General features: G+C 40.4%; 1 protein-coding gene across 1 annotated transcript; it reads right to left on the bottom strand.

Moving 5' to 3' along the window:
* Positions 1-13,871: 13,871 nt before the first annotated feature.
* On the bottom strand, positions 13,872-17,316 carry LOC311206374 (uncharacterized protein; the record flags this gene model as incomplete). The annotated part of the gene is made up of 3 exons (XM_084281654.1): positions 13,872-13,900; positions 14,308-14,454; positions 17,169-17,316. The coding sequence occupies 3 exons, from the start codon at positions 17,314-17,316 to the stop codon at positions 13,872-13,874; spliced, it is 324 nt and encodes a 107-aa protein (XP_084137780.1).
* Positions 17,317-22,630: the final 5,314 nt, after the last annotated feature.

The raw sequence follows: 22,630 nt of genomic DNA, 5'->3' as shown, positions 1-22,630 counted from the left end.
AAAAAAAAATCTTGCCTCACGCTGTCTTGTAAACTTCCATACTGTTGGATGCAAGGAAAACAGTGATTGTTTCTATCTAACTGTAACTAACATTGCAGTATGCCACTGTACTCAGTGAAACCATTATAAATGTTACTGACTGTTTCTCTATGCCCATCACAAAAGCCAAAGAGTTAAAATTGCTAATGATCTTTCCAACAGCCCAGCTATTTTTTCAGCTGCTCACCGGGGCCATTAATCAACGTAACCAAGATGCTTGAGCAACATTTACTAGCAATTAACCTATGGTTGTGGGAATATTTTTCCCTATTACGTTTCTATTCTAGTCTGCACATCAAATACAAGATGTATCCTAACACTGCTTTTGCTAATTGAAAAGGCTCTGAAACAAAAGTTCTGAGACCTGCGTGGACCAGAGAAAAGAAGGCACCTAACACACTGAAAATGTCTTACATTGAATCCTTTTCCCAGACTGCTGAATATTAACTGAGCTCTTCCTTTTCATTTGCTCTTCCTGAGGTCATATAGATGACAGAACAGATATTTGAGGTGCAGTTGGTTAATGTTTACTTTTAACAAAACTTATTCAAAGACTCACCTGGGAAGAAAAGGAAATGTGTATGTGTTCTTTGATCTTCACACTACACCACTTTTCTCTAGTCTCATTCCTTAGACACTGACTTAATCGTATCACCTCATTTTTTCCTCGCAAAATGCAGGACTGAAATATTTCTAATGTTACTTCAGTGGTGTAAGCAAAGTTTCATCTTGGGTAATCTTCAACTCTGATGTTTTCTTCTGTTTGTAAAGTTGATTTGACTGGTCAGCATTGCTGTGTGCTCCGTGAGAGCTTCTTTACTTTGCAGAAGAAAAGAAATAAGAAAGTTTCTAATTTTCTGTTGCTGAAGTATCAGCAGCAATATTGCTTTCTTTGCTTGTGACCCCAAAGTTTCATGTTTGCTGTCCACTTTCCTTCACCCCTAACTCTGCAGTGAATGCCTTCACGCTCTCTCTCAGGTTGGACTGAAATTCAGCATTGCTAATTTTTGCAGTGTTCGTCATTCAACTGTGTAATTCTAATATGCAGGACCATAAGAGAAGCCTAAATATAGTGATTATCTTGGCCCTCACTCCTGTAAGAGACAATGCCAGTTTCTAGCCCACACAGCCGTGGGGGAAGGAGCCTTCAACATGTGGCACAAAAGCAAACAGGAAAGATGTCTCCAAAAACACTTAACAAAACTCTCTTGCTTTCTTTTGGAGTATGACTCATGGTTTCTAACTGATTAGCAGAGCCACAGCTTCTCTAAAACCCTGATCAAAACTGTCCTTCTACCTCTGATGAGAGAGGAGTAGGTGACTTCATTGCCGGCGGTGGCCCCTCCTCATCCACACTGCTGTGAAAAAGCAGGCGAAAAGTGAGCAGGCCCAGGGCATCAGAGAGGGGCAGTTTCATTCCCCTGTCCACAATTTCTGAGCTCATTCAGCATCCCCAGTTAGGGCAAGCAGGATCTTTGAAGGGGTTTGTAGCAGGGCTGGGGATTGCAGGCTGAGGAGCAGGCCTCTCGGCACAGGATGAGCTGAGCTACAGAAACCGAAGCTGACACCGGGCCTGAATGTAATGCAACCTAATTAAAATTAACAACGGTTGAAAACGTGCTTGGCTAGATTCTGCAGGCAATGAAAGGCTATTTTTCCTAAAAATGCTCTCTCGGTGATTTGCCCCATTTATATTCTTGTCTTTTCATTTATTAGTTACCTAAACCTTATAAAGCAGAGCTTTCTCTGTCCTCATGAGGCAGGTGTGTATACAAATGGCAGGTACTGATGAAATGTTTACTGAAAAGATTAGCTTGTCAATGAGGCAAAGGATGGATATTGATCCCCCTTCTATGTTTGTCAACCCGTAACCTGTTTAAGAAATGGCCTACAGCAATGAAATCCAATCAAGCACTCTCTGCAGCTCCAGTTTTCTTGTAATATAGGGAGGGGATTCAATCACAATAAAGGAAATGAACCACTTATCATATAAATGAGGATAAGGCAATTAGCAGGTTACAGGTTCCAAGTGAGGGGAGTTCAGACTGCAATACAGGATTGCAGGATGGATATTCGGGGCACCTGAGCCTTTCCCTGGTCCTTCGTGCTGCGTGGCAAAATATGCTGGGTTAACGAGGTTAACAGCACCACGTCCAGTAGGTGCCTCTCCTGGCCAAACCCCTGCTTGGTGACTTCGGAACAGAAATGTTCTCAGAGAGGCGGCCAAAATAGTTGTCTGAGCAACTAACACCGCTTGTCAGTCCTGTTGGAAAAAATATGAAATCCAGTATTTTTTTTCCATTAAAATGTTAGGCCTTGGTACATCGGTGTTTTCCAGATTAAAAAAGGATGTCACTTGTAAGTATCTAAGCAATGGTTAAGCATTACCAAACCTGCATTTTCAGTGCATTTTTTCACCTTTTCTAAACTTTATTCTGCCTAATGGATGCCCTTATTACTTCAAATGTGCATCAAAATAGACTTCATTAGATAAGCAGCCTTCAGAGCAGAGCTCAGTGGAAGATTATGCATGACACTCAATAAAAAGTGAGAATCTGGTGAACTAAATGACTAGGGATAGGCAGAGAGATTAACAGCCCTCAGTCTCCATCCCAGTGTGAGCTGGGCCACCTGTGAAATTGGCAGTCTGTCCTGCCTGCTGTCTGTCCCGTTTATCCTCATTGGGTCTCCAAGTTCAAACCAGCAGCCTGGCAGTGCTGAGGGGCAGAGCAAGTCCTGCTCTGGGCAGGGCTTGTGGCAGCCTATCAAGAGTGGAGGTTTAGTTTTTCTTTCAATAAATTCTGTTTTGGTGGTGGGTATTCTCGTTTTGGTAAATTCTGAAGTAGTGGTTCATCTTTCAGAAACCGTAAGTACAATAGCTATGCACAAAAATTAGTATAAACATTGCAATATTTGTGATGGAGCCAAATCCAGAAACCATAAGTACAATAGCTATGCATACACACACACACACAAAAAAGTGTAAACATTGAAATAAAGCTAAACCCTTGAAGGGTGTTACAGCGTCCTCTTGCTGTGTAGGTACTGAGCTGGTACCAGCACCATCTGGTCCAGTGTTCCCAGTTGGAGGTGCCTGCCACTCATTTGTAGAACGGAGGGGCATCCTTCTCCTCTCTGGTTCCTTCTCTTCTGCTGATAACATATCCCCCAGAGACTTCCTGTCTGCTTTGTTAATGATGAAGAGCTAACTATAGAAGGGCACGTACCAAGTATGGACATATTATATTGTGTCAGAATTGAGGAGGAAGCCTCAGGCTTGTGTCCCCTGTGCCTCTCTCCAGTATTAATCTTCTCAGTACATGAAACATTTTTCACCAATACATAACCTCACTTATTACTTCCTGCCATTAAGTGCAGCAAATACTCAGACACTCTTCTGGAACATTTCCAAATGAAATCTCAGAGTCATTACATTAACCTTTTCCATTACAGAGCAGAAGGAAATTAGCTACCGGCGCACACAGAAACCCATAGAAAGTGGTACAAGATTTCACATAATTGCATTTTCATGCTTTTCGACAATGCAAAGAGTTAAACAAAAATGTTAAAAATCCTGCATGCTTCATTAAAAACTCTCAATTTCTCTATTTTCAGCAAAATAAGCCATCAGTGTTAGATTCTATAATTGACACCATTGCTTAGGGAACAAACCTATGAATCTTATTAGAGACAAATTCATTACTTTAAGTCCACCCTTAGGATGCAGAGCTCATAAAAGAAACCTCTGGAGGGTTCAGCTTAGGGGATGAGATGATTTCAGGCTGCAAATCTACAGATTTGCTGTAATTAACCTGAACTAATTATTGTCAGGCGATGGGTCAGACATCCTGGATAAAAGCCCCTGACTGGTTTTATGGTCTGCTGGGTTTTCAGTAAGAGAGCTTCTTGTTAAACAAAGAAAAAGTACTGAAAGCACAGTCCTATATATTCTTAAAGTAAAATAAATCTTTCCACTGGGAGAATATAGCAGAGTCTATTTAAAATGCAGCATCGATGGGCACAACTGAAATACATTAATGTTTAATACTTTTGCTAGCTGGCTCACTACAGGTAACGATCAGTAGCAGTGTTCAAAAGCAACTCCTGGGTGGGCTAAACTTGACTCCATAGGAAGTGAATGACTGCTTGCTTGCTTGCTTTTGCAAATATCCTAAGAAGAGATCCATTTAAACACATTTATGCACTGCAGATGCACTGTTACACACAATAAGCCTGCAATAGATGCTCTCCTCTCACTATTCTTCAGTTGCTTATGAGGGACAAGACAGATGCACAGGAGAACCTATAGAAGCTTCTGCTGCTCACACTGGGAAGAAGGAATAAGCTAGCCTAAAAAAAAAAAAAAAAAGCAACACAAGATATCCTTGTAATACAGATTAAGTTTAATTATCAGGGGTTCAAAGAGCAGTTGTTTCGACAATTCTGTTGAAATCAGTGGCAATGCATGGAAGCATCTCAAGATACCCCCGTCCTTTAAGGATTTCAAGACTCACCTGTACAAAGTTGACATGCTTTACAGGTGTAGGCAATAGTCCCATTTTGAGTCAGAGATGATCTACAGAGGTTGGAGGTGGAGAACTATGTCAGCTAGAGAAGCTTACAGCTGCTCCTTCTTTGTTTTTTGTTTGTTTGTTTGTTTTTCTCCTTTTCTCTTCTTTTTTTTTTTTTTCAGTTTAAAGATTCACTGCCATTGTTTTTTCCTTCATAACCATGAACCTTACCTTCCCTTTCAACTCTTCTCCACTTCATATTGTTGGTGTTTCGTTTTGACGGGGGTTATCTATGGACTTTAGTGGGTTAGCAGAGGGGAGAGAAGTGGGGATAGTCAGTGAGCTTTGTCATGCGAGTGACCTGTAAGGTATGTTTTGAGCTTCTGTAACTCCCTAGGGATAAAAACAAACAAACAAGCAAACAAACAAACAAAATTTAAATCCCAGGTTCTGCTGTATGACTTTGGGTGGCTTCCTGAGTTTCCTTCTGGAAACAAAAGATACGATTTCCTGCCTCAGAAGGGTAATGCAAGTGTAAAGTAGTCTCCCACATACTGATCTAATGGGGTTCATTGAACTAAAAAGACATTGAAATTGAGAAATTGCTGACAAGACTCTAATAATTATTTTTTATCTTCTATATATTATATCAATAGGTTTGTTATAGGCCTTCTCTCTTTGAGTCATTAGCTTTTTTCCTTCATTAGCCCTTTTCCTACTAATAGAAAGACATTCCATAACAAGTAAAGGAGTCAAAATTACCGTGTAAATATAGCTGGAAATCTGAACAGCTGAACATAACGGAGGCATGGGAGGGATTATTAGTGAGCATAACACAACTTTTAAGAGGATGCTTTCAGTGAGATCCTCCATGGATCTGAAATTTTTAGGTGAACAGGACCTTGTAATCAAAATGCAGATGCTGGTTCAAAACTCCACGTTACCTGAAAGGCAGATTTTAAAATGCACAAACATTAGGCAATTAAATCTTACTGACTTTCTGTGGGAATCAGTCCTTGACTGCCACTTCTGTACCTTTCTCAACCTTTGTGGTTCATGGGGACATCCTGCAAACCAAGCTTATTGAGATATCCCCTCTCAAACAATTATGAAGGTATATATGTGTATGTCGGGCCAGTAGGAAGAGCACTGCCAAGTACCAGGGACACCTCCCACCAGACCAGGCTGCCCAAAGCCCCATCCAGCCTGGCCTGGAGCACCTCCAGGGATGGGGTATCCACAGCTTCTCTGGGCAGCCTGTGCCAGGGCCTCACCACCCTCTGAGGTGCCCTCACCACCCTCCTTGTACTATCTGTCACCGCACTCCCTGATACAGAACTGAATAATGCTGTCATCCAAGACAAAAGAAAAATAAGAAATGGAGGAGGTCAGCTCCTTTTGCATAAAGTCATTGAATGAGCCAAATGAGAAAGGAAACAATTAGGGATTTAGATGATAGAATGGCAGGAGTGAGAGTTGCCTCTCCTTTTGTCCCTCTGTCCTGCAGCCAGCACACTACCCACTCACCCTGACCACCCTTGGCTTCAACAGCTTTCCTAAAGAGACTGCAATATAGCCAGTCCTGCAGTATAGTAGAAGTGAGACTCAGTATTTTTTATAATTCTGCTATGCGGGAGAAAAGCAAGCAAACCTTTGCTTGCACATTTGGGATCAGTATGGTGTCCTCTGAGAACTGGTTTCTCCCTAACCAGCTTACAGCAAGAACAAACTCACTCTGTGCCAGTTTATGACTGGTATCACAAATAAAAACCAGTTACCTGTGAATGGAAAACCTTCACTGTAGCAAGAAAAAAACTGCAGTTATCATGTATCACCACTGTATGCCACTGCAGACTAATTACTCTGGTGCATCCCAGCAATGAGGCACTGCTACAGCAGACCCCCCAAGAAACACTTAGTTAATATTAAATTGTAATCCTATTATGTTTAGTTGTTTTCAGTGCTATTAGTCTCACATTTTCCAAATCAACAATTTAAAAACAGATTATCTGAAAATCACAATGCTATTTACCTCTTTGTGTGTATACCCTTTTTTTAAGCACAGGAGGCAAGAAGAATCAAATTAATAACATATTTATCTTTTCAGTACCTGACATCTTAAGAATATTCAATATGTAATTTAAAATTTATCAGAAAAGCACCAACCATCTAACAGATTATTTTCATAAGATATTTATGCTAAATATAAAATAAACACGAATAATCAGAAATGAAAGATCTCATTCACTGTCTTTTATAAGTCCTCTATTGGACTGGTGTAAAATTATTGTCCAATTTATACCCTTGGGTCAGAAGAAATAAATAAATTGCACTACAGAAGAATTATTATTTCTGTATCTTGAAATAGTTTTCTAGAGTTGGTTTACATCCTAATAAAATTTTTGTTAGAAATTCACTAGGCTTAATGCAAAAGATCTTTGCAACACAAACTACCAGACCCAATTAAAAACTTCATGCTGACAGAATATGAAGAACTTCTCAAGTATTTGTATATAAATGCTTAAGTGTTTACATGTTTTTTATCATGTAACCTCAGTTAGTTATCCACTTCTATTGCTTGCTCCAACAGGGATGAAATCTGCAAAAATATTTTTGGGTTTAATCTCTCTTAATTTTTTTGTTCTGATTATTCCCATTGGTTGATTCTGTGTCTGGTTATTAACAGATTTAAGCAAGTGCTCATTTCTTTTCTCTTTATACTTCTGTTCTGTTGCTTTGTTCAGTTATTATTCTGGCTGCGGTTGATACTGCATTATTTTACCTAGCAAAATCCTTGTAAAACATGTTGGAGAGGGAGGATGGCCAGGACAAGGATTCCCAATGGGTAATTATATGAATTATTACTTTGACAAAATAGTTTATTACTAGGATTTTTTAGTGTTTCTTATAGAAATTGCAGGGAATATCTCCTCCATCTCAATGGCAAATGCCAAGTAACCTGGAATTGTAGTCTCACAATGAGCAGACGCTGGGGTATTTAAGTTTAAAGCCTGACAGCCATTACTCTTGTCCATCAGCTACCCCAGGGAAATTACAGACCCTCTTGCATCACATCCTTTCCATTTCCCAGTCAGTGAGGAAGAGCAAGTCATGGAAGATGTGGGGCATGTCTCTCCTTTTATTGCTTCGGTGCCTTCTAATCTTTGAGATATGGTAACAGTAAGATAAAAAGAGAGCAACGGAGAGCTGTCTTTCTTTTTCTCTGCAAAACAGCTGTGTGACAGTTAATTACCTATTTGCAAAACAGATAGGTATGGAAAGCTATGCTAAAAAGCTGAAATGACTGGGAAAAAAAAATAAAATGAAAGAAAAAGAATGAAAGTTTCTCCCTTGAAAGCACATTCCTAGAAGGCTGGGAGCTGTACTTTGCCACTAAAGTCACATCTATTAATATTTTTGGTGATGGAGGTCTTTTCAGCTGATTTGGCAGAGCTATTAACAGTACTACTTCTTGCAGCAGTGCAATAGCAGTTGCATGGGGATGATATGACTTGATGTATTTTTATATAAAACCCTTCCTTGACCTCTGAGTTTCTCTAAGCACTCTGGCCCATGATGTTACCAGCACACTGGATCCCAATGTTTTGATCCAGGTATGACTTTATTCATCTACTGAGCTATGTTTGTCTAATAACTAGTAACCACTTGGACGTTTGACATTGTACTTCACGCCTTTGCTTATTCCTGACTGTGGTGTGGAATTGGCTTTGACCTCTGTAAAGCAACGGGTTACTCCTGTCCCATAACTGAACAAACCCCTTCCACCAGACTTACCCTTTTATATTAATTATTGGGAAGAGTGGAAGTGCAGTCATGGGTCTGATAATATCTCTTGTGGAAGGAAACGTAAATTAAGCAATATTGGATCTCTGAAACATTATATTTGTCAAATTAGGAATTTTAGTTTTCCTTAAAGCCCTAAGTCTATAGCAGAACTAAAACAGTGCAGGGCTGGGTGCAAAAGGGAAATAACTATCAGTTGTGAAATATCTTTGGATTGTTCAGTAACATTACCATTCACAGCCACGGAATACATTACATTTTATTGTAAACTTCGTTCCTTAGAGAAGTATAAATCTTGAAAGTGTGTCAATACTTGGCAAAGTAAATAGTCTCCGGAGACAAAAAATGTTTAAGACCATCTATCAAGTATAAGAAGTTGATAGCAATTAAAATCAGGGCTGTTTATGTATAAACATAAATTGCAGAGCTAGCTTAAAACTGGCCAGTAAAAATCTTGGCTGGGTGGAAATTCCAATTGTAAAAGACTGCAGAGAGCAACATCTGAATTTTAAGAACTGCTTTTGTAGAATGCACTATTTTTTTCCTTAGAGACAATATTTTCTATGAAATTTTGTGACATCAAGGGAAATCTATTTGTTTATTTATTTTCACATTCACAACCAGGCATTTAAAAAAAGAATCCCCAGGTAAAAATAAGATAGCTTAGATAAACTATTCCTTGTGTTAGATGAGCACTAAACTGGATTATATTTAAGTGTTAATTTTATTCCCCAAAAGTGACAGAGTGAAAGACGGGGAACTCTTTTAAGTTAATTAGTATAATCATGAATGCTGAATATTTTCATAAGGGAATGTACTTGCAATATTTTGAATTACTGTGTGTTTAAATAAAATTATTAATGGTGTCTCTTTAATACATGAGACCCTAAGGAAATGGACTGTTGTGGGCAGCCTGCACAATTTTGTTGTATTTTTTTGTTAAGGTTACAATGCTCAGAACTTCAGCAGAATGAAAGCTCACAGAAAGAACATGGGGGTGTCTGCTCCAGAATAGGAAATGGACTAATCTGCTTGACCCAGCTACTGAGTATCCAGTTGCTGATTGAAAGGAATTTGTTGGTCTGACTCCAGGCAGATTTTCAGATCTGAGATGTGGAGGCCTGCCTTGATTTACCCTTGCACTATGTCCAGCAGAACAGGTCTGCCACTGGCTGTCCTGCCAAGTTGAGTGCAAGGAGAAGGATTTTTGTTTTTGTGGATAGTCTCAGGCTGTTGTGATTGGGTCAAGTCCTTGTGAAGACGCAAGGAGTGCATTAGAGTACTGTTTAATGTGGTAGTGGATGGGATGTCATTTTGGGTTGTAGGTGGACCCTGCCTCTTCTACCACAGCATCCATGAGTTTAGGGACCTGCACTCTGCAGCACCACATCATACGGTAAATGTGAGAAGGGCTATCTCCTTCCTTAAATATGGGGAGGTGTGAAGACAACACCAACTTGAAACGGGTCAGATCTGAAGAAGTTTCAAGTGGAGGCGTGCTCTGCCAAGGAGATAGCCTTCCAGCCAGTGCCACGGATGTGGGAAACATCATTCTCAGCAGAAATAGCAACAAGCTGCTGGGTGGAAGGGAGAGGTTGTGACTGGAGGCCTTAAAAAACAAAGACGACAAAATCTGCACCTGAACCTGGAATTAAGCTACAATAAGTGAGACCAAATGCTGTCAAACAGAACATAATGTTTGAAAATAATACTGTGTGCCTGCCTCAAAACTCTATTTCAATATTCTAATTGATTCAAATGTAAATTATTAAAATAAATTGTTCATGGATTATCACTGCCAATCTTCCAAGTTACAGTGTTAGAAGATGAGAGGATATGAATGCCTCAGTCAGCTAAGTAAAGGGAAATCTCCCCTTCTTGTGCTGAACTTCCACTCTGAGAGAAACTCTTCCCTCCTGTTCAGCTGTGGGAAAGAGGTAGCAGAGAAGGAAATCTTAAAATGGGATCCAAGTAAGGACTTGGTATATGACTGAGAAATGTATGTATATGACTGGTTTTCTAGACACTAAAATCCACCACTGAGTGAATTGTGTGACTCCCCAAGTGAGTGAGTTAATTCTGGCACTAGACAGGGGAGAAATACCCAGATTAGGAGCTTCCTCTCATCTTCCTTACTTCCAGAGGAAGACAAGTCTAGCAACTATTTCTTCATCTCCTCAGAACAGTGAAAGGGAAGAGAAAATTTTCAAGTAATTTCCAGGAGGAAAAGAGAACTTAGGCTTCTTCCCAAAGTCACAGTGCTCCTGCTGTGTGCACGTGCTGTCTCTTGCCTGTCCGACCCATGGGAACGGGGATATTTTAATTTACCTTTAAGAGATGAAACCATGACACAAGTGAGATGGTAAGATACCATTTCAGTGCAGGTAGTTGCCGTAACTTGTCTCTCTCCCCTCCTTTCTTTGAGGAGTCCTTGGGCAAGGAATCAGTTTTCATTCATCGGCTTACCAGGGACAGGGATACTGAAGGGTGCCTTAGTAATGCAGGAGGCAAAGAGAAGCTGCAGGAAATAACAAAAGTGGTCTCATGTTTCTAAACGTAGAGACTTTGCCTTGCACTCTGCCCACTAAGAATTTGTGAGAATTCCACAAAATAAGACATGAACAAATCAATAGAGGAACAGCATCTGAACCACAATGCAGGCATTTATTGTCTCCTTGTGCATTAAATTACCCAATTAATGTTTTCTGTTGCCTTAGCCTGTCCTAATAAGGCTTGACTGTCGCTTATCAGCCCCTAATCTTCTAAATGATGAGCAAGAACTGTGGCTGGATTTACAAGAGCCTTTGGGGCACAATACCAAACTCCCAGAGAGCCGAAGATCCATCCCTGGAATGATGCTTATTAGGGGTTCTTATTCATTACCATTTACTTCACACAGATACCCACTAATAAGATCAGCCCGGCTTTATTTATTAAAGTGCTATTAAAATAGATACACTGGACAACCAATCTCTGTGTACAATGTATTGCACAAAAAATAAAGAAATAAAAAAATAGCTTTTCTTGCATAAAAATGTCATTTCAGATACCAACACTCTTTTGAATCAACTGGCTCTGCCTGGTTTGTGAGTTTATTTTCCCTGAAAGTGTGACCTGTAATTTAGAAAGTATTTGAGTAAGAAAAATATTTCCAGAGTTAACTGAAAGTGATTTTTATGGACTGCGTGCATAAGTTAACTAATCAGAATAACAATGCTGGGAAAGAGTTGCTGGTAATGAGAAACTAACAGGGATAAATGATTTTTAATAGACAGTGGTAGTGTCTTCAGCATGATAAATGCTTTCCTGTTATATGATAAAAAATAAATAAATCTATTTTACTAAGAGATCCTGCTCATGAACTGTGAGGCCGGTGGGGGGGAGGAATAGATTCATTTAGATAAAATGCTATTAAATTGCCTGTATACTGTCCTGTCAGGCAACTATCGACCCCGTCCCATGGGAGGAATTGATTTCTGTGCAGAGAGCTATGTTCTTTCTGCAGTGCATTGCTTCACTGCTATTGCTCTGGTAATCACACACTGCTGGCTCTTTTCCTTTCTCTCCCCTTCTGTCTGTTTGTTGCAGGAGATTGATTGAGAGACGTGAGGGATTTAGATTGTCATATCTGCTGTTATTTGACTGTTTCAATTATATTCTGTTAAAAAATGTAAATAATTCCTTTCTAATAATGCACACGTGAATTTGCTTAAGTGGTCTCTGAGTGAAGCATTCAGGAGGAAGCATTTACCTTTGTTCTCCTGTAGGCCTGTTGGAGCTGGTGCAGCTGAGGGAATTCAGATGCAACCGAGGATGCTCCTAGCTTTAGGAGAACTATCTAGGATAGCTTTCAACATGGGAAGGTGCAAAGATGGAAAAAATTAGGCAAATTAGTAATGCCAGAATGGCATAAGTGCTGAAAAGTGAAATGAAATGTTATTAACAATTGTTGCCTTGGTTTGGGTTGTTTTTCCTTCTTCTAGGCATGAATATCTTTTGTTAGCTTTCACTAAAGTTAAACATTTTTTAAACAAGGCAAAAGCACTTGAGGTCAAGAAATGCCAACTCTGAAGCTGAATCCTGGTATTAAATTTTACTGCTATGCAGGCAAATAAGAAGCATAATCTTTAATTGCCATCAAATGATTGCATGTTGTTTTCTAGATAATATAGCATTAATTGTTTGTCCTTCAAGTTATGCATGTGCCTGTCTTTTTCTAATTTTTACTCATCCTTACATTAGTTTAGTTGTTACAACCCACTTCAGTATCATCAATGTTAACACAGGTGCTGGACAGTTTGCTTGTGGGCATCTGGATCCTCTGACAGCTTCTGTACATGGGGGAATGTATGGATGGGAATCGTGGACATCCTTGCTCTACCTCGTGCAGAAGGGAGTAAAGATCTGCTGGTAGGGCACAGGTGTATTTTAGAAGTCTGCTGCATTAGACCTTGTGAGGAAAGCGTAGGATGTCTCAAGCAGAGCCACGTAACAGCCCAGACTTGAAGATGGTGCATCCCAGCAAACTGATGGTTCCACCTTTGCACAGAAATACCTGAGTCTAAATGCTGTCTGTGACTACTGAATACTTCATTTTTTACTTCATAATGCCTTGAATTCATTTTCATTTCACCTGGACCTCATGTTCTTCACTTCTTGTCTTTGTTAACTACATAATTCAACACCAGGATTGCAGTTAGTTATCTATGCCAGGGGTAAAAAATTAGCAGTGAATAACCAGCATGCAGGCAATAAGCAGGGAAGATTTCATGTGAGGGTGAACATGTAAAACACCACTCAAGTCAAGGCATCTGACCTTAAAAAACAAACAACACACAGAAATACACTATCACAATCTGTGTGTGACTATGTTTCTGCATTTCATTTGCAGTGAACAAAACAGTTTGATTCTTAAATATGAGAGCTAATATGTGAACGATTAGTATTGTGTAAAGAAATCCCTAAATCTGTAATTTTACAGAAAGTAAAAGGGGAGGCTGCGTCAGGTGGTTTTATCAGAAATATGGAGAGAAGGAGGAGATAGGGGAGGGAACATGAGAAGCCAGAAAGACAGAAGGAAGAATGAAAGGAAAGGGGAATGTATGTGGGAACGTGTCTAGGAAGTGGACAATGTGTGTACCTGGGGAAATGGTGCAGTGGGAGCACATCTGAATGAAAGGTGAGTGGGGAACAGCAAGAGGCTCAGATAGTGAGACCTATTCCAGCCCAGAGTACTGTAGCTTCCTTTCGTTGGCTCGTGTTTGTATATGCCTGTGCTTCAGAGGACATTTAACCAAGGAAGAACCTGCACCCCATCCCCATCCTCATCCCCACCCCTATTAATTTTGCACAAGCATCCATGATTTTAACAGAGCTTTTATTTGCACATGTGAAAACAGCTTTGCCTTTCATGTTAGTGTCAGGGAGAGCAAAGAAGGGAAGATGTCAAATGATTCTGGCAGTACAGGATGATGAACTGCTTGCAGAGCTTACTTCTAGACTGATGCTTCTTTCTCTTCAGTGCCTTCCTCCTTTGCCACCCATTGCTAAGGACAAACATAAAGAAACACATGAGAACAATATAAAGCAAATCTGCTGTACAGGGCAACATACAGAATATCTAAGCATGAGTTACAAGCACTACCAGGACATAGACCAAAGGTTTGTGTTACGCTCAGTTAATAACCTAAACTTCCAGTGACCTTTTTTCTGCAACTAGGTGTTTCAGCTCTCTGTCTCTGCTATCCACCTCCATCCTTGCAACTTTATTGCATAGTTATTTCCCCTAATTCCTTAGCTTTTGCTTCCCACCCAGTATAAAGCAACAAACAGAAGAAATGTCGCTTCAAATGCAATGCAGCAACTTCTCTTTACACCCCTTCCTCTATTAAATGTACAATTGAGCTGAGAAATCATTTGTTATTTCAGCTTTACTGGGAAGGCTCTCACTTACAGATGGACTGGACAGTGGAAGTTGTGCCGCCGCTGGGGACTCCACCACCATGAGATCTGGCCTCCTGGGACATCATGTCAGAAGCCCTGGATCCACTGGAGATCCCGCTGCTGGTAAAACCTGAGGAATGTGTTGAGCCTCTGGCACCTACAACAGTTACAAAGGAAGTGTTACTGCGCTTTCCTGACTGGAAGGAACCTCACAGGATAATTATAATCTACTGTTCTTTAAAAAATAAATAAATAAAACAGGAAAATAATAATAATAATAATAATTAAAAATATTTATTAATATTTATTAAAATATTTATAAAATATTTATTAATATTTATTAAAATATTTATTTATTTAAAAATAAATAAATAAATAAATAAACAAACAAACACCAAGGCTAGAAAATTTATTAGAAGACAAAGAGACTGCTGATTTTCTGAGGGCTGTGGAACAAACTTTTACAGGAACTCGGGGTTATTGCAGTTATTACTGTTACAAGTGATGGATACCTTTCACTTCACTTTCCATAGCATAAACCTATGCAAAATAGATACCTCGAGATTTTGAACTCAGCAAGCTGTGGTAGCCAACACATATGTGTATCTCCATCTCAGTATAAATAAGCCCCAAAGTATTACATTGCAAGCCCTTCTTTTTGTGGGAGAGGACTAAGACATTAACAATGACAAATGCTAGTGACAGCCCTTAAAACATTCCTGGAGGATGCTCAAATATTTTGGTGATGAGCTTGTTATAACATCTCCTGTAAAGTGATGCTGAACAATACTTGTGCCCTGCTGCAGAATCAGCTACTCCTCCATGCACGTTTGTTCGTGGGGGAGGGTTTGCAGTCTTAATAAAAAGGTTAAGAAGATGTGTTTGAAGAGCGAGAGATTTCAGTGAGCACCTGCGGAAATGAAATCAGACTCTTTTAGCTCTCAATCAGGCAAAGAATGTGTGGCAAGCTCTCCTGCTGCAGGGAGCCAAAGCTCACACCTGTCTTGGCAATGTTACAGACAGAGTATTTTTCACATGGATAAAAGCTTTTTTGGAGTACCTGCTGTAGGCACGGCTAAGGTTTCCTCAAGTCTTGCAGATTTATCTTCACCAAAAACAGCGCGTTTCATAAAAGGGTGTAGCTGATACTGTTTCATTGCAAGAATAAAATCAGGTACCATCAAATGTTTACTCTGCCTCTCTCTCTTCTAAATATTCCCAACACACCAGGGGATAAATATATTCAGTCTTTTATTTTAAAAATTGCAGCTTCATGCTCTCTGTAGGGCATCACCACCAAGGTTCACCACTGGCTGTGGCCATGCTGAGTATTGCTATACCACCATTATCTGTAGCAGAAGGCAGGGTTGGGCAGTTGTCTCTGTTCTGCTATAATATTAGATTAACTGTCTGGTGGTGCCTGTGGACTGGGATCTGTGCTGCTGATGCAGTGGGGTGCCTTAAAGTAGCTCTTCCTGCTATTGACTCCCAAGGTTCTCCTCCTCTCTTGACTTTCTCTCATATTCTGTCCCTCTGCTGCTACCATCCCTTAACTTCTTTGCTACCGAGTATTCAATAAGCACCATATCAGTTACCTAAACTCACCAATCAAATCATACAGAGTAAAATTCAAACTACACCTCACAGGAGTCCCATGCAGCATCTCTCCAAATGACCCTTATGTCACTTACTCCCTCAGTGTCTAAAGAACCTCATGCTATGAATAATACTGGCAGCAACACAAGCCACGTCTAAAGAAAATAACTTACCTCCTTTCAGTCAGGCCTGTCACCTTTTATGTATTTATTTATTTCTTATTAATTGAAAGATGGCACAAATCTGGGCCCTGGCCAGCTTACCTGGCCAACCTCTCATGTTATGGCTGGAAGAGTCACGCTCAGCTCCATCATGCAGTAGACATGTAGCTGCTTACCATGAAAGCAATAGGCCAGCAGCTGGCCAATATGACAGCCCACAGCCTGCTGGTGAGCACGCTCCTAAAGCGTAGGAGATGTGGGTTCAAGACCCGTAAGGCACTAAGGGGTTTGAAACTTTTACCCAAGGTCATCCTGCTGACTACCATGCAGCAGGGTAAATCAGGATTACATGGGGTTCTCTTTTCTGTGGGGTTGTGCATACTTAGAGTGTCTGATGAATCGGGTCCCACAGGTGGGACTAGTAGGCAGAATATCTTGTGCATGAATCCCTCCGGATCTGGGGTTAAACAAGTGCCAAGCTGCTTCGAGTTCTCAGATCAGGGACTGCTCTGCGTATGCAGCAGAAAAGCAAGCACCTGTGGGGTTAGCTCATGTGAAAGCCAGCTATGCCTATTTTTAGTACTTGGAAACATCCTGCAAGGACGCGTATATATTCCCTTTGTGAGTTTATCTCTTGAACTGCAGCTAATTTCCCTCTGTTATAGTGTCTGCATAGGTTCCTATGCATTCTCTCTGTGTGATATGTATGGGTGTGTATGAGTAAAAAGCAAAGGAAATCTGATTATTTATATTAAATGTAGGTACACAGATCATGTTCCTGCATAAGTGTATGGTTGCTTACTGCTGGCATGGCTTTCTGTATTATTGATGGTTCCTAGAGAGAGTGCAAACTTCAAATAAACACTGTCCCAAATCTCATGAATGCCACCTATGTATATATACACTCATGCATATGTACATACACAGAAAACATCCTCACTAGCATCCCGGACATAACATGCAGTTAAATACCCACATCTTTTGTCTTGCAGCGTGAAACAGGAATGTAGGAGGGAAGTGATCACTTGACAAGCCTGCATTCAAGAATGAAATTCCGTTTGGCCCCACTCACTAAACCGCAAAACCACAAAAGAAAAAAAGAAGTTGCCCATACCCATCTCTTGGAGAGTAGCAGTAGGCCCTCCAGAACGCACGCCTCCCCCACTAGATTTTGCTTCCTCGGACATCATGTGTGAAGCAAGCGAACCTGCTTGGATACCGGAGGAGCCGAAGCCAGCGTTGCGGACGTTTCGGTCAGCCATTTTTCCTTTGGGTGGTGTATGAAGCACTGCACAGCCAGTCTTTTTATACTCTGTCTAGCTAACAGCAAAGAAATTGAACTGAAACCAATGAGCAAGGAAGAAAAGTACACAAAACCTGGGATCACTCGGGGAAACGAAACTGAACTTTATGATCGTGCTTTTTCATTGCTGTGAGAGCAAAGCTTATTAGACAAATCAGCTGATTCATTCTCCTGATAACAAAACAGATTAGTAGTGTAAGCGTCATTGATCCGCAGGTGATGTGGTTGAGAAATTTGTTTCTTCATCATTTTGCACTGCACTCTGTTGTAATGAACTCCATCCGTGGAAGATCTCTCTTCTGTTCTGTTGGTCATTTCCTCAAACTTCAGGGACATATGGCACATGCAAAGCTGTCTTTGTCAGGGGAAGGCATGAAAGGGACCTGATAAATTCAGACAACCTGTCTCCGTCAGGCTTTATGCTGGTTTAAGCCCAAAACAAGACCGGGTACCTTACGCTAGTCTACATTGCACATCTAGGTTAAAAGACAATCTCTTGCCCTCCTTCTCTGAAGGTAGGTGTGGTGGGAGGCAACAGTGATGGAGACAATAAACCCTGCACATGACCTGCTATTGTATTGCCACAAACATTTTTATTAGGAAGTTCCTTTACAAAAAGTAAGTAGTCATATGTGGTCTTCTGAATCACAGAATCACAGAATCACTAGGTTGGAAGAGACCTCAAGATCATCGAGTCCAACCTCTACCTAACACTAACAATCCCCACTAAACCATATCCCTAAGCTCTACATCTAAACGTCTTTTAAAGACTTCCAGGGATGGTGACTCCACCAATTCCCTGGGCAGCCTGTTCCAGTGTCTAACAACCCTTTCAGTAAATAAGTTCTTCCTAACATCTAAAACTCCCCTGGTGCAACTTTAGCCCATTCCCGCTTGTCCTGTCACCAGGGCATCAAGAGAGCAGAAAAGCTCGTTAAGAGCAGTTTAACACCTTTCTTCACCATTTCACCATTTCTGAAAGCTTCCCAAACTGTTATTTGTCTCCCACCTGTTTTATCTGACAGTTTAAAAGTACGGCTTTTGGGGGAGTCTTAGCGTTCCAGTTGGACAAAAAATGAGCTTTTGGTACCAGTTAGCATTCTGAAAGAAGGTTCTTTACAAATAAATGTTCTTACCAAAAGCCTGAAAATGGGGTACTTTTTCACTTTAAGTATTAACACAACTCTGAATAAAGATGATAAAAGACAGCAAAGTGTTGGCCATACAGAATCCGCAAGCTGTTTGTTACAGTACCCAGAGCCCAGCAGAGATACAGCTACCCCCAAAAAAAATTGTTTACCAAAACTTGTAAATCAGAACTCAATTAACATTGGATGGTTGAAATTAGTTTTGTTATGGAAGGGGATTTCATGTCATAAGAGCAGATTGACAGCTGTTTTATTATTCCTTGTGTAATCCCATTGAAACTTACACCTTCAACAAACACACCTTTGGAAACGGCATATGCACCTTTTATTGCAGTTTTTCTTAGCGAGTACTTTAGATAAGACTGTTTTAAAATCCATGGGCCTCCGTCTTTAGGTAAAGAGGACTATCTGGTTAGGTCAGAGTACCAGAGGGAGGGCTCTCGGAGTGGAAATAAACAGACAGAAGATAGAGCTTTTTCGCTGTTGTATAATGCCCATATCTTGTACATGGTGGGTTATAGAACAAAGGACATAAGGTCCATTCCTTTGCTTCCGTATGCTGTATTTATCTGAGCAGTGGGTTATCTGGCCCACGCACCCCTGAGCAGCACTTCTCTTCTTACTTTGAACACTTCTGTTTTATTCTTTTTTTTTTTTTTTTTTTTTTTCTTCTTGAATTCGGGTATGTTTGTTTAATTTAATTCAAAATTATTTTTTTTTTCTAGTCTGCTTGTATTAGGGCTTCTGTTATGATGTATTTTTATCCACAAAAATCTCCCTTTATCTCAAAACTTGCTAATCACTTTGAATTATTTAAAGTTATGAAATATCTAAAGTTACAACTTAAATGCAACTAAGATTCCATGTAAGAATAGGGCAATTAATGCTATAAGCCCTCTTCAAAGTGTCAATATAACAAAAATGTCACTTTCTTTGTAAGTATTGCTGTCCTTTCTTCAGAACTGCTGAAATTTTTCAGTGCTTTGTTGATATCGTTTATTTAATATTCCAGACACCCCATCAAGAAATGATGATGAGGCCTGGCAAAGCAATGGGGAATTAGAGCTTCATGAAGCTGCAGACACTCCATACGTGATGAGATTTTACCCAATCCTAAAACACAACGATTCCTAATGAATACACACAAAGTTGTTTAAATTAAGCCAATAAAAATTAGACAAAAGTTCCATTGCAAGTGAAGTGCCCCAAGGCAATTCATGATTCACAGAGATATCAGTGAATAAGCAAGGAAAGGAGGAGTTACTAGTAGTCTCCTAAAGACAAGGTGAAGAAATTCAAAGTGATAATGAGAGGCAAGCCACTGAAAAGATTCAAGAAAAGCCTCTGCTTACAAGTATGCCACAGAACTAATTCACAGGAAAAGGCTATAAAATCTGGAATGTGGTTGCAGTGAGTTGGGTGATTGCCATGTCAGTAGGTATAGATGACACGGTGCTAGTTACTAATACAGGTGAGGCAAATTAATTTATAAAGCTCTGATCTGGAAGGAACTCATTTTTACTCATTTTCAGCTTATTATGGTAACTTGGGATATTCTGCTTATACAAATATAGAACAAAAATAATAATAAAAACCTGTATTTCCTGCATCCTAGTAAGCTGACCTCACTAACACCTCACTTTGTAAACAGTTCAGCTTGGCAAAATGTGGTCAATCTCTTGGACATGTGCCAGAGCTGAGTCCACCTTTAGGCCTTAAAGGCCCTGAGCAGCCTCACCTGGGGTCTCCACCCACACCCTCTGCCCACGGGCTTGGGCCCTGCCTGAGGGATGCTGTAGGTGCTCCTGCCTGCAGCTCCATCATGGCCATACCTACTTGACCCATATGCTGACCTGCAGCCTGTCTTCCTGGCTTGACCTCAGACCTGCCTCGTTATAATGGATAGACTTGCTCAGTGATCACTGGACTGGCCCTGGTTACTGTCTCCAGATCTGAACCTGATCTGTTGATTCATGCTTCTGGCTTGACCTTGGATCTGCCTCATCACCACCACCTTGTCTGATGGTTTGGACTCTTGCTTCAACCTGACTGTCGTTTCTTGGTCTGCTCAATTTGCCTTGCTTGGGGTGGTGGGACAGGGTCATGGCTGATGATGCTCTTGCCCTGCCGGCTTTTTGTCTTGTTTGGTTCCCCGTCCCTTAGGAAGCAGGCAGCCCTTGCTGTGCCCTGACAACATGGCTAACATCACAACCTCCAACCTAAAGAGATCCAGTGTCACTGCTGATGTGGGACTGGGAACAAGAACTCAGTTCCTGAGCCCACAGCTTCCAGAGGTCCTCTCCCTCCACCAGGATCCATCCAGAAAGACATGCTTCTCTCATCTGCTGACTTTGTGTGAGTCATTTTCCTTAATGGTCCCCTACCTGTTTTGCATTTTTTTACCAGTATTATACCAGTATTTCTGGTTAGAAAGTGTAACTTTCAAGATGTTAAGCCAACGTAATTGATATCCTGCTGAGTTTGCAGGGAGAGTGGTGTAGAAGTGCAAAGACAGTGGACTGTCAGCCCAAAATCCAAGCAGTGACAATTTAAAAGCCAAAATGATGCAACTTCTAGGTAAAGCATGAAAAGAAAGAGGAGAAAAAAAACAAACAAACAAACAAAAAAAACTCATTTACATCACTGAAACTGGCAAATTTATAGCACATTGTTGCATCTGGGAGAGTATCTGAATAATTTCCCATCCCCAAACCTGAGGAGATAGGTGGTGTGAACTGATCTGGAAAGCATTCAGCAGCACTTCTGAGACTCAGAAACCAGAGTCAAATCCATGAATACCAGGAGTAGGATTGCCTCTATTTTCAATCTCACTGCAATTTCAGTAGCCTTGGGTGCTAAAACATTTATATGTGCAGCTAACAAAGTTTGGTGTTTAACTCTCTGAGTTTCAGGTTCAAATGAAATCTTTAAGTGTCAAAAATCATGTACTGTCTAGACTGTGTGCTCTTTGAAAGGAACTGGAAAACCAGAGACCTGTTTGGAAGTACTCTGAAAATTTGAACCATGAGCATCCTTACTCTCTTCGGGGGGTAAAAAAAAAAATAAATTAAAAGTGTGCTAGGATGAAAATACCAAACAAACCAACACAAACAAACAGATGTACATGCAATTCTTCCATATTTCACTCAGGAATTAACTTACTCATTCGTGTCTGTGGGTGTAAACTGCTGTGCCTCAGTAGTCTGTTTTCCTTGAAGTTCTCACTTGTGTGCCACTCAGATATATTTTTCTCATAGTGAAGCTGGGCAGCTGATCCCAGACATTAATCTCTGCTTAGCCTGCTTTTGGTAGTCACGTTTTTCATTCTAATAACATGTTCATTGAAGTCACTTTTTCATAAACATTTTCCCATAAACCTCTGTTTCAAAAGAGATTATTCAAACAGCTTTTAAACAATTACTCTTTTGAAGGGTCTAATTGAAGGAAATAAACCTGTAGAGAATCTGACTGAACCAAAGATCTTCAGCATCCAAGATTATCTATCTGTCACCCTGTGACCTATTTCCTTCACACTACTTTTTAATTTTTGTAGCAATTATAGTGTATATGGATAATACCTATTAGCATATTTATGGTCATTGCTTCATATTTATTGTCTGCACAACTCATTAATCTTCATCTAGTGTGTGAGGCTGACAGCTCAATCTATTTTGCAATCTCTGGGCAGCAGCCATATCCAAAAAGCTTTTGTTTCCCTGTAAATAAACTGTGTTCAGGACCAGAGGACAATGGTACATCATACAGTGATTGACACAAGCCATGGCTGCTAATCAAAAGTAGATTTTATTACCAGCTGAGTCAAGTGCATTATGGGGCCATTGTTCTAGTGCTGTCAGGGCAAGAGCATACGTAGTCAGTCACCTTCTCAAGATGGGTTGATTGTTCTCCAAGATTAGACAGAGTTGCCTTATTATCCATCCCAGACAACAAGGCATCTCACCCAAACAGACGCCTTTACAGAAACTGCCTGTACATTGAATTGATTTGAATTGCTAATGCATAATCTGTCCAGCACAGATGTGCAATGAATATTTGGATGTTGTTTTGCATGTCAGTTGAGAAGGCTGAATGATGAGGTGATGATCATTCAGTGATGGGTACTGG

This window comes from Netta rufina (assembly GCF_964035555.1).
Source record: "Netta rufina genome assembly, chromosome: 2".
In the NCBI taxonomy this organism is placed as follows: Eukaryota; Metazoa; Chordata; class Aves; order Anseriformes; family Anatidae; genus Netta; species Netta rufina.
Note: the sequence above shows the minus strand (reverse complement) of the source record. Positions and strands in the feature narration are given on the sequence as shown.